Raw genomic sequence first — 12572 nt, 5'->3', positions numbered from 1 at the left:
TGGAGCTGGGGATCAGAAATGTCCCGTGCGAGAGTGGCAGGTGAGGTTTCCAGGGTTAGAGTAGTGCGGTAGTTGTCATGTGCTGAGTTAGTGAAGAAAGTAGAGGAAGTTGGGTTAAGGGGGAGGAGTGGTGAGAGTAGTAGAGATATACCAGTACAGAGGGATAGGCCAAAAACTGATATACATTTCAGTAAGATTGGATTTTTTGCATTCATAGTAATGGTTATCAGCTGTACTGGAAGTCGCAGAAAATTGAGGTTGTGGTGGCAGATGCAGAGAGGTATTTGGGTGTGCAAGACTTGACATCAGAAGAGTTACAGGGTGTGTTAAGTGGTGATGTCCCATCCTTTCAGAATGATGGCATGAGGTAGGAATAAATACATTTAATTAGTGGAGAAGGGTGGTGTTAATTTTATTTGATATAATTTAGAAATTAGTGAGTGTAGTGTTAGATGGTAGGGTATTTTTTTAGTACATTTACATTTTTCAAACAAAGTATAAGGGAGTTGTACTCCAGTCTAGTACGTAGCGGTAATGCAACAAATTGGATGCCAACCGCCGTTAAATCTCACAAAAGAAGAATAAGAAGACTTCCAATTAAAAACGAGTGTATTTTGTCCTTACTAGGGAACCGTAGGCATTTGTCTCATTCTCCACTACTACCTGTGGTTTGTGCTATCTGACGTGAGATAAGCACCGGTGGAAAGCTAGCAGTCTGAACTATGGAGCAGATAAACGATATCCAGGTCGTTCCGTGCACCAACTCCAATTATCTGAAACCATTCAGGGTGCAATATAGCCAGGTGAGTCAAAATAGCTCACTAGCGTTATATCTAGTCTGAATTCCCGGACACATTCATTTCTTTTGCTAGTAGCCCAACCCCCATTCATTTTCCCATTGCTTTATTGTGCAGCATCAACGGCATAACCTTCATAAAAATACAGTACACCACATTTCAGTGATACTTATGGACTTAGCCATATTAACTTTGCTTCACCACTGCCGCCAAATATTTTCTCTTAGCATAAAATGTAGATATTCAGGCAAGTAGCTAACATGTCGGTTACTGTCTCATGAGCACACGCTTTACATTAACGTTAGCTAACTAGCAACCTAGCGAAGTAATTGGCAAGCGTGTTGGAAATTTACAACCTGATGCCTAGCTAAAATATCTACATTTCCCCCGTGGTTGTTGTTGCAAGTGACCGTTCGCTATCAAGTCATGTAATGTCAGGCCTTGTTGGGATGTGTCGAACTAGAGATGGCCTTGCTAGTTTGATAGTGATTTTATGAGGTCGGATGTTGAGCGTTTGGTGCTGTGCTGAGCTTGCAAACCCATTTTAATTTCAGTGATGTATTTTAATATATCTATGGAACCCACACAAGTCCACTTATGTATAGAACCCACCAGTATTTTATGGCCCACAAATCATCATGTGAAAAGGTTAATCTACCTGAGTATTTAATCTAAAGGGAAATTCCCTCGGGAGATAAAATGCATGTTAGGATAGCTTTCTAGTTAGTTAGCTATATTGATTCCACTAGTAACTGTCCTCTTAGGGTACGTACAGTAGCTATTTGTTTGGAAGATGGATACACTTGAACTAATTGCCATTAGCAATGTGATGTTCAAGATGACTGTACTTTTATGGTTGATTGTATGTTTGTTGATTAGGAAATAGTTCTGGTCACAGGCAATTAGGCTATGCATATTTGGCTACTTAAAACAACACAATTGGAACCAGATTTTGTTGTCGTTGCCATTCTTGAATTAGGCTGTTACCACTTTCTGGATCGAAAGCTATGCTCAGGTCAATCAATGACATGCATGTAGACTTCTAGAGGCTGGGCTATTGCCTCCTTTGACACTTTCCTAGAGGAAATGTGGAATTGTTCTGCTGTGATTTCTTTGGCAGTGAGACCCTTTGGGGCGGGCAACGTTTCATCACATTCACTCAACCTTTCCTGAGATAATGACATTTCTCCTTCTGTGGATTTCATGAAGGGCATTAGGCACTGTTTTGGCAGGAGGGCACCTGTAGATATTTCCGTCCCAAGTGTTCTCCCCATCTGGGCTTGTGGTCCTGGCCTAACGCTTCCTGTCATTGAGTGTGGAAGTGTTCTGCTTCTCTGACCCGTTGTTGCTCTTTAGGTGTTTGTGAGTCATAGGCTGAATGACCACTGCTGAGCCCTATTGGTATGGCATTTCTTCTCCATCCGTTGTTATAGCAGAGACTTGATACTTTAAGTAGGGTGTTAAAGGACAAAATTAAACTCTAGTTCTGGTGTTATACTTTGTATTATTATAGAGAAGCTTCTCATGAACACAACACTTTTTTTGATTTCATGAAGATAGGACTTGCCATTGCTGAGATCTTATTTTCAAGTTATCTGAAGAGACCAACAAGGTTGCGGACAGGTCAATGTTAATCCTAGTTAATAATTTCACCATCACCTGTCTGGATTTTTTAATTCAACATGTTTTGTCCAATATCTCAAGATAGGGTGGTCATATTGTCATTAAATTGATTCAAATTAAAGTACAAAGTATTAAATAAAAATGCTATATTAGGCACTACAGAATACATATTTACAGTAATTTAGGGCCAATCATTTGAAGTAGGGTGGTCATATTAACAGATGTTCATGCTTTATGCAAAACTGAGTTTGTAACAATTCATTAAATTTGATTAACTTGTTATACAACTTTGCAAATTATATATTTAATATGCTAATTAGTCTGTATGGAATCAAAAGAAAAATACAGCATGTTAAGCCCATTCTTTTAGAGTAAGGTGTTCATACCATTAACATATATTGATGTGTGCGTGTGTATGTGCGTGTGCACACACACACCAGGAGTACTAGCAGTGTACATATAATTGGCAGCGCTCTAGAAGCACCTTTTTTTCAAGGAGCCCGTGGGTTTCCGTAAGCCGGTAATAGCCGGCTTTTGGCTGTAAAAATAAATAGAAAAGCTGATAAATAAAATTGGCACCAGCCAAGTGTCCAGGATGAGAGGGAAAATCCCATTGTGAAATAATGCTTTTTAGCCTATTCATTGACGGAAATACCAGTTGATGTAAATACATTTGACTGGTTATGCTTATCGTTCTATTGGTTCATTTGCATCATTTAGTGGGATTAAATTGGTGAGTTTGTATATTCTTTATCTTATTTATCAGTTGTACATAGCGTACGGAGAGCCTTTGAGCAGAAAATCATTGCTCAACAATTCTAAATGCGATTGTGTATTAAAATAGTTTTGTCAATTATTAAAAAGAGCTAGTTTTATAAAAAAATATATAGCTAGTTTATAAATTTAGCAACGTATCAAGTTCATCCCGTTCACCATTCAAATGCATAGGTTACGTAAGGCAGGTTTCAGCGCATCAAACACCACTTTTCAATGATCTGGAGGCAGTATGCATTTAGAAAACTATAGCAACTTAATTGTTTGACACCTGAATGTTTTACTCCATGTTATGAACCATGTTTTACCTTGCTTCAAAGTAGCCTAGGCAAAATCCAACCATATCCATGGAGGAAGTAAGTTTTATAAAGACTTCCATATGCCTTTGAAACCAGTAGCCTATTTCTCTCATGTTCTGTTGCTTTTCAACTTCTTTCGTTATCCGATAGCAAAATTCACATTTACATGTAGCCTATTGCCTTTGCTGCGCTAATAATGTTAAGAAATAGTTTATCAACATTTTAAGCAAATTGTTCTGGTCTGTTGCATTAGAATCATTGCTTTTTAAATTTGTATGTAGCCTAGGCCTACTGGTTGTATGAATTTGGGATCTATTGTCCCACAACTGTCCCGGAGTCTGTTTGGGCAATTATTTTATCGACAAGCTGACCAATAGAATAGTTCAACTTTTCTACTATGGGGGATAGTAGATTGACATAGGCGGCGTGTCCATAATCTAGGGAAGCTTTCCCTAAATAAATTGAATTAAATTGCCCAAATTATATAGCCTACTGCTCTCTATATATATATATTTTTATATATATTTTTTTTTTTAAACAGGCTACTAAAGCATGATTTGGACACAGAGAATCATTAGCTTACTCTAGCTTTAAAAAAAATAAATAAGTTGTGGATTCTAAATTGCAAGGAAAGGCAGCGCGTGTGGGAAAATACCAAATAGATGTTGAGTTGTGAAAAGTAGAGTCCCAGCCAGGCACATTGCAATATTTCTAAATTAAATTGCGGGAAAGCAAATGGCTGTAAAGAGAAGACAAGGAAAATACTATAATCTGTCTTTTAGTTACCAAAATTCTCAACTTAATTGACCTAAGAGTAGGCCTTCTTATTGGCACCAGTAGAGAGCATCGGCCATATCTCAATCCCGTGAGCACTGCGCATATTCAGTCTTTATCATTGTTGGGTCAGTACCACTTAAGTTTTTGGACAATAATTTCCTCCAGTTTAGATGGATGTCATTCTATTTGTCTCACCTTTTCGTAGGCCTATTATATTCACAATGTGGTTTTTATTGATCTGTTTGTCATTGTCAGCAGAGTAGGCTACCTTGTAAATTGTTAATGTCTCCAATCATAAAGTGTAGTAGAATTACATGAAATGTGTTTTTCCCATACAAAGAAGAAACGTGTCTGATATAGGCTATAGCTCAGGCATCTACCCTACAAGCGCTCAGCCAAGCATTGAACGGTCTTTGCATTGAACAAGTAAAATGGTCGCACTGTGGAACCCTGTTTGGGATTACATAATAATGAACAAAAAGCAGGGTTATTATTTACCAATTAGTAACTGTTAGTCTGTATATAAAACTATTCTGCTGTATTTTTTTCACAACTGTAGCCTAGGTTGCGCGGTATGCAATCATGTCCACTCCTACAATGACAACGGTAAGACTGTAATAATAATATATTGAAGGCGGAGAAACAACAGGCCCGAGCGACGTCCAGCCACAGGAGCTGAGAAAGTTCAAATTTGCGTTTTCCCCTTAAGTTCGTGCCGAATTGAGATTTGCTTGCTAAGCATAGCCACCTCATTCCCTTAATCCTCCGCTAGCAAACTATTTCCGCATTGGAAATCCGGATTGTCAATATTGTTCCGGGAACAAGCGTGTAATAAACACAGCTTCTACAGCGCTTGAAACATTAGTTAGTTGTTCCAGGCGAAGCGTGCTCTAGCTAGTTGGTAACAGGTGTTGACACACACACTCATGAACAAAATAAAACTTCAGAAACAGGCTGAAGCAACAGGTCGAGGCGCAGGAGGTATCAGAGTTTATAACAGGAAATTATGCGTCCAAGATATCAATCAAAATAGGGGTACGGGTACACTGTTATTTTTCCACATTTTGGTGTTACAGACAGAATTTAAAGGGACTTCATTTTTTTGTCACTTGCTGTGGAATTGTTTAGAAATTCAATGAAAAGCTGAAATGTTTTGAGTCAAGTATTCAACCCCCTTTTTATGGTAAACCTAAATAAGTTCAGGTGTAAAAATTTGCTTAACAAATCACATAATACATTGCATGGACTGTGTGCAATAATAGTGTTTAACATGATTTATTAATGACTACCTCATCTCTGTACCCCACACATACAACTATCTATAAGGTCCCTCAGTTGGGCAGTGAATTTCAAACACAGATTCAGCCACAAAGACCAGGGAGGTTTCCAATTGGTAGATGGGTAAAAAAAAATACATTGAATATCCCTTTGAGCATGGTGAAGTTATTAATTACTCTTTGGATGGTGCATCAATACACCCAGTCACTACAAAGATACAGGTGTCCTTCCTAGCTCAGTTGCCGGAGTGAAAGGAAACCGCTCAGGGATTTCACCATGAGGCCAATGGTGACTTTAAAACAGTTTAATGGCTATGTTAGAAAACCTGAGGATGGATCAACAACATTGTAGGTACTCCACAACACTAACTTAAATGGCAGAGTGAAAAGAAGGAAGCCTGTACAGAATAAAAAAATATTACAAAAATATTTGTAATAATTTACAAAAGTAATACTGCAAAAAATGTGTCAAAGCAATTAACTTTTTTGTCCTATGTTTGGGGCAAATCCAGCAATGCATCACTGAGTACCACTCACTGTGGATGCATCATGTTAAGGGTATGTTTGTAATCATTAAGGATTTGGGAGTTGTTCAGGGTAAAAAAAGAAACGGAATCGAGGTAAGCACAGGCAAAATCCTAGAGGAAAACCTGTTTGTCTGCTGGGAGATGAATTCACCTTTCAGCAGGACAATAACCTAAAATACAAGGCCAAATATACTTGAGTTGCTTACCAAGACAACGTTGAATGTTCCTGAGTGGCCTAGTTTCAATATTGAATCAAATCGGCTGAAGTCTATGGCAAGGCTTGAAAATGGCTGTCTGGCAATGATCAACAACCATCTTGACAAAGCTTGAAGGAAGGCCGATTTGCTTGTTTGAATTTGATCACTTGGGGCAAAGTCAGACTGCTTTTAGAGGACGTTTCTATCTCATCAGCCAAGTGTTGCAAGCTATCATCCTCAGTGGCAAGGGTCTCCTGCTGAGTCTCTGTCGCTATTGCTCTGAAATTCGTAATGCTCCAAGTGACCAGAGTCACTAGTTCTAGATTCCTGCTCGCTTTCAGAATCTCCCATTGACTCGGTTTCTCCATTACACTCTTGTCCTATCAACAAGGACCCGGAGGCGACTACAGTCTGATCACTGCCCCCATCCACATCTGGTAGTGGGTTTGGTTTCATTGTTCTGGCATCTGCAAAACTCTCCTCTGAAAGGATGGAGGGAACAGTTGTATCCTTTTCAGCCTCTCCAATCAAAAGAAAGTTCACAGGAAGTAAGAAGTTGAATTGTACAACCTTGACCTTGTCTGTGGAAGGGTTGGCTACTCTGTAGATGTGCAGATCTGGGTTGCTCCAGTTGAAGACATAGATGGTAGATTCCCCCACACCTGCCAATTTCCGTTTGCCCCGTTCTTTCTTGTTGGCTAAGAGAACTTTGTCACCGACCTCCAGGGTGCATCCTCTCACCTTTGTCATATTTTCTGGCCTGCTTTTTACTGTGCCTTTGATGTGTTTGTCTGTGTAACACGCATGGCCTCCTGAAGATCTCTTTAAAAGGAGTCTACAAATTTGCTGTAACCCAAAACGGTCTCATCTCTCAGAACACTTCCAAACATGGTGTCGACCGATAGCTGTGCGGTCCGCCCAAACATTAAGTAAAAAGGGGCGAACCCCGTCATCTCATCTACAGTTATATGCGAACGTGAGAGTTTGTATCATCTGAGGCCATTTATCTTTAGTCTGTGGATGCAAGGTTCGAATCATATTCCCGAAAGTACGATTAAATCTTTGTTTGCACATTGGTTGATGCCGAGTTGTGTGAGATTTCTTCACTCATGCTAGGTCCATTAGCGCTATCAGCTTGCTCTAAAAGTTGGCCCCTTGGTGACTTAATAGACGCTGAGGAAAACCGTAAATACAGAAAAAGTTGTTCCAGTTTCTGGGCAACTTGTTTTGCTGTCTGAGTTGTACAAGGGAAGGCGTGAGCTACTTTGGTAAAATGGTCTGTTACTACTAGTACGTCAATACTCGCTCCATCCTACGACCGAACAGAAATCGATACAGACCAACTCGAGTGGCGCACTTGTCTTAATCGATTGAAGAGGAGCTCTTGCCTCAAGTCTTCTTGACTTGCTCACAACACAGTGTCTACATCTCATGACCTAGTCTTTAACTTGTTCATCCATACCAACCCAAAATAACCTCTGTCTGAGGTGTAACGTTCTTGCTTGACCTTGGTATGCAGCATCATCATGTGTTCCTTTCAACACATCTGCCTTCAGGGACAAAGTTACAATGAACGGATAGCTCTTATTTCCTGTTTTATCCTTTGATTTCCGGTACAGTTTTCCATCCTTGTATTCCAACTTCTCCCAAATTTTTCAAATTTTTCTGCACGTCCATTGTTTCTGCACGTCCACTGTTTCATGTTCTCTTTCACGATGTATTGGTCTCCGTTTCCTTTCCACATAATAGGTAGCACGAGCCAATGTCTCATCTGCTTGCTGCTTCTCTTTATATCTCCTAGTCAAAAAGTGTGTAGCGCTGGGTAACCTCCCTGCAGCAGATGTTGGGATAGCTGCATCAGAGGGACAGTGCACATGGATATGATCCCCTTTCGGTACAAGCGGTTGTCTAGGAGTGCCTTCACTTCATCAGAGATCTCAGCAGACTTTGTACCTTGATGGGACCCTGTCATGCCACTGTTTGGTGGGGCTTGGCAATCCAGACAGCCGGAGTGTCTCTTATACGTTCTCTGCTGTGACGGGTTGAGTGGTACCGTCACTGACGAACGGTACACGGCTGAGTAAGTCGACGGGTATGTTCTGTGGCCCAGGTATGTATTTCAGATCAAAGTCATACGGGGCTAGCTTCGCCACCCACCTCTGCTCACAGGCATCAAGTTTAGGCTTTGTCAGTATGTGAGGGAGTGGGTTTTTATCTCGCAGGACAGTAAACTGGGCACCTTTTAGCCAGTGACAAAATGTTTCACATGCGGACCATTTCAAAGCAAGAAACTCTAGACGGAGGGCTGGATATCTTGCTTGGGATTTGTTGAGGGATTTACTAGCAAACGCAATGGGTCTACTTTTACTCTCACCCTCTGCGATCTGGCTCGGAACAGCACCTAGGCCGTCAATTGAAGCATCAGTCGAAAGTATGAAGGGTTTACTCAAATCTGGGTGAGCTAAAACTACAGCCTTTATTTCAGCTGCTTTTAACTCATCAAAGGCGTGTTGACACTCACTCGTCCAGTCTTCGGGTGTCATGCTCCGGGACGGCCTACTGAGTCTTTTCGGTCCTGCTGTTAAACAGTAGTGGCTTGGCGATTTTGAAAACCCTTGGCGTGGGAGTAGTAGTTGAAAATTCAGAGAAATGACTGGACCCTCTTCAGTCCAGTAGTTTTTCCATCCATCTCCATGAGATCAGTGGCTGTCATCTCACTGATGGCTGTCACTTTTCCCACATCAGTCTGGATCCCTTTTTCAGATAGTACATGGCCCAAGAATTTCACACAACGCCTATGGAAGTGTCACTTTGGGGCAAGCTTCAAGTTGTTGTTTGAGAGTCTACAGAAAACCAACTCCAACCATTCGAGTGCTTCTTGTTCACTTTTACCAAAGACTAGTAAGTCATCTAGATTGATGACATCATCCTTGCAAACATAGCTGGGCTGTTGCAGAGGCCCTTAGCTCATCTGTTATATTCAAAAAGGCCAACTTGTGTGGTAAAGGCTGTGTATTTACAATCTTCTTCGTGTATGGGAATATTATAAAATCCCGATGTCAGATCCATTGTGCTGAAAAGGCAGTTTCCGGCCAATGACGCCAGTGCTTCGGCTTGATTTGGTAGGGGCTAAGCATCCTTCTCAGTTCTCGTGTTGAGCCAGCGGAAATCTGTACAGATTCTGAGTTCACCATTTGGTTTCCAGACAAGAACGAGAGGGGATGCACTATTAGATTTCCTGAGGATTTCATGTTCTTCCATTTCCTCCAAGGTTTGTTTCAGTTTTTGGAAGGCACATGGTGGCACTCTGCTGTAAGGAAGTCTGAAAGGCCTCATCTTTCAGTCTTATTCTATGCACAGTCTCTTTCTTCGCCACGGTCCAATTTCCCTCTGGAAAATATGCTGTCATATTTCACAACCAGGTCTGCCATCTTGTTTTTCCATTCATCTGATACTCCACAGGAGGCAATGTCATCATCAGTCAGACCCATGTCTTTCAATACATCAGCATATGAGCGTTTTTCTGCCTGTTCAGTCGTGGTTCCAATGACGTTCTGTGCAACATCTTGTTAGTCATCACATTGACCGCAGCTGCTGTTTAACTCCAGGTCTTCCAATGCTATACAGGGGTATACATCTGCCAGTTTTGCATTACACTTCAGTTGTAACTGGGCGATCTTGGAGATTAACCACCTTCATGCGGATCCATTTGTCACCCCACAGTAGGCATACAGTACGACCCACTAACACACTGTGCCTCTCGGGACGTTGTGGGCTCTACAATAACAGTACTGCCAAAATTGCCCTTTTCCTTTCAGTCTACCTCAAACTAAGTGTTCATGTTTTGGGGATAGTGTCACACACTGGCTGAGAACAGTGGCAACTTTTATTTTCAGGCATTTTACGTCCTTGCCAATGGTCAACATTTGCCAGTGTAACAGTATAACTTTAGTCCGTCCCCTCGCCCCGGGCGCGAACCAGGGACCCTCTGCACACATCAAGTCACCCACGAAGCATCGTTACCCATCGCTCCACAAAAGCCGCAGAGCAAGGGGAACCACTACTTCAAGGTCTCAAAGCGAGTGACGTAACCGATTTGAAACGCTATTAGCGCGCACCACCGCTAACTAGCTAGCCATTTCACATCCGTTACACCAGTATGCTTATAAGTCTATCTGATTCATCAGAAAGGCCTTTGGCTGGTTGTGATATTGCTTTCCAATATCCCTCAACTTTTTTTAGTTGGAGGACATGTTTCAGTACATTTGTTCCAATGATCACCATCAGTTTTCCCTGGCACAGCTAATACTGGCACCAGCATCTCGCAGTTCATTCATTTGATATGGAGCTCATATTCACATTTGGGATTGACCCGTTGCCCTCCACATCCGACGAGTACTACAGGAGTGGACATTTCGAGCTTTCAGTTAAGACTTGTTTCCGACGCAATGTATGCTCAGCAGATTCAGTTAACGTACAGGCCATTGAACCACTATCCTCTTAGTTCTACTGAACCTTGCACGGTCACTGGTGCGTAGAACAGACTTTCATTGCCGGTTATTCTCCGAGTAGGTTGATATATCCCATTTGTGTTGCCTTGATTTTTCTCTTTGTATGAAGACAGTTCTATTTCAGGATCAATGTCATTTATAGGGGCTGAGCTTTTAGCTGCACCTTTCCTCTCAAGATGCAGACCTATTAGTTTAAAGCTGGACCTTGATTTTGTGGCCGCTGCCCGACTGGTGCCTCTCTTCTAACCTACTGCTTTTGTGGGCAGTCTACGGTTTGATGGCCAGGATTGTGACATTTTGAAGCACAGGCGGTCATTAAGACAGTGAGACCGAGTGGAGTGAGCCACGTCTTTGACATATAGCACATGGGAAGGAGGGAGACAGCTGTGCAGTTCTGCTGGGCCCTCTTGTGTTGCGGGGCGAGCAGCGTTTTGGTTTATAATAAACCGTTCTAGCAGTGTTACAGGTTTTGTCATTGCCACTCTGAACTCCTTGAACTGCTGAGGTAAGGATGGGGAGCTCTGAGCTCTCCTCTGTTTTTTGGATGTCTTCCTGGGGTGTCAATATGTTTTGTTTCCTCCTTGTAGCACATCTATCATTTTAGTGGCTGTCTATCAATTCCTGAACTTCACCCACTGTCCATTTGTCCCTAGGCTTGCATCCGAATGCTGTGTACAGTTCAAGATTGGGGCAGTGCTTCACAAACATCATGGTGACCGCATGACCCGCGTCATCCATCTGTCTGCCCTGTCTTTGTAGACATTCATTAGCTAGATCTGCTACTCGGTTAAGGCACACCCAGTAGTCTAAGCTACTCTCCCCCTGGATAAGGTTTGGTTTCATAAAAATCTTGGTGGCATAGTAGGGGAGATGGCCTCACCAAAATGATCTTTCAAAATCCTGAAAATATCCTCAGGGTCTCTGCTGATGTTTACAAGGGGGTTGCTGTGATTTTTATCTTGACTAAATCCTTTGCCCTCCCCATTAACATTTCCATGATTTTATTACCTTGCTCTGGCGTTTTGTAACCTTTCTTTACCAAGTAAGTCTTCATCATTTCCTGCCACTCATACGCAGTACATTTATCTGTTCCATCACCTCTGAAAGTGGGTGGCTCACGCATATCAGATTTCATGACAGTTTACCTTGTACCAGTCTGGCATGCACAATGGGACGGTGTTGGCGGCTACCTTGAATGGAGTGGTATTACTTGCTGACAGACTGGTCACAGTATTGTTTCAAATCTCTTGACCCATCTGTTTGACTAAATCGAGCATAACATTTTGCTGCGTATGGTATTCATCATCATTGGAGTGATTATCATCTCCATCACTCTGACCTGTTGTTTGATCAATAACATCCTCTTGTTCATTTACTGACGGTACACCAGACTCCCGGTAAAAGTATGCTCTACCATTCTAGCTGTCTGAGCCCACCTACCAATACTGGGAGTTACAGTATCACAGTTAACTCCCCTAAATTGTAAGTCCTCACTCACCAGGGTTGGAATCGGCTAAACTTTGAACATTTAGGTATTAAGTAAATGATAGATCAGAAGCATAGAATATAAGGAGTGAAAGAGACTAGGTTTTATGTCAGAAGTTAATGGTTCCCTGTAGAAAGACAGATGGCTTTGGATTGTGTTGGGTGGACGGGAGGAGATCAAAGGATTGCTATAGGGGAGGCAGATGGACATCTGTGGATTAGGTGAAGGAGGAGTTGAGGTCAGGAGGTCAGATCCCCTGAAGGGAGTAATACGGGTTTATTACTCTATTACCCTATTACTGTGT

The 12572-nt window shown here is 41.8% G+C and overlaps 1 protein-coding gene across 1 annotated transcript in view; it reads left to right on the top strand.

Moving 5' to 3' along the window:
• The first annotated feature begins 622 nt into the window (after positions 1–622).
• Positions 623–12572, top strand: part of LOC129824900 (uridine diphosphate glucose pyrophosphatase NUDT14-like) — a 37685-nt gene continuing 25735 nt past the window's right edge. Inside the window, exon 1 of the mRNA XM_055884455.1 lies at positions 623–803. Within this exon, the coding sequence (XP_055740430.1) occupies positions 723–803 (81 nt within the window). The 5' untranslated portion in view covers positions 623–722. The remainder of the gene's footprint in view (positions 804–12572) is intronic.

This window comes from Salvelinus fontinalis, chromosome 27 (assembly GCF_029448725.1).
Source record: "Salvelinus fontinalis isolate EN_2023a chromosome 27, ASM2944872v1, whole genome shotgun sequence".
Taxonomy (NCBI): Eukaryota; Metazoa; Chordata; class Actinopteri; order Salmoniformes; family Salmonidae; genus Salvelinus; species Salvelinus fontinalis.
Note: the sequence above shows the minus strand (reverse complement) of the source record. Positions and strands in the feature narration are given on the sequence as shown.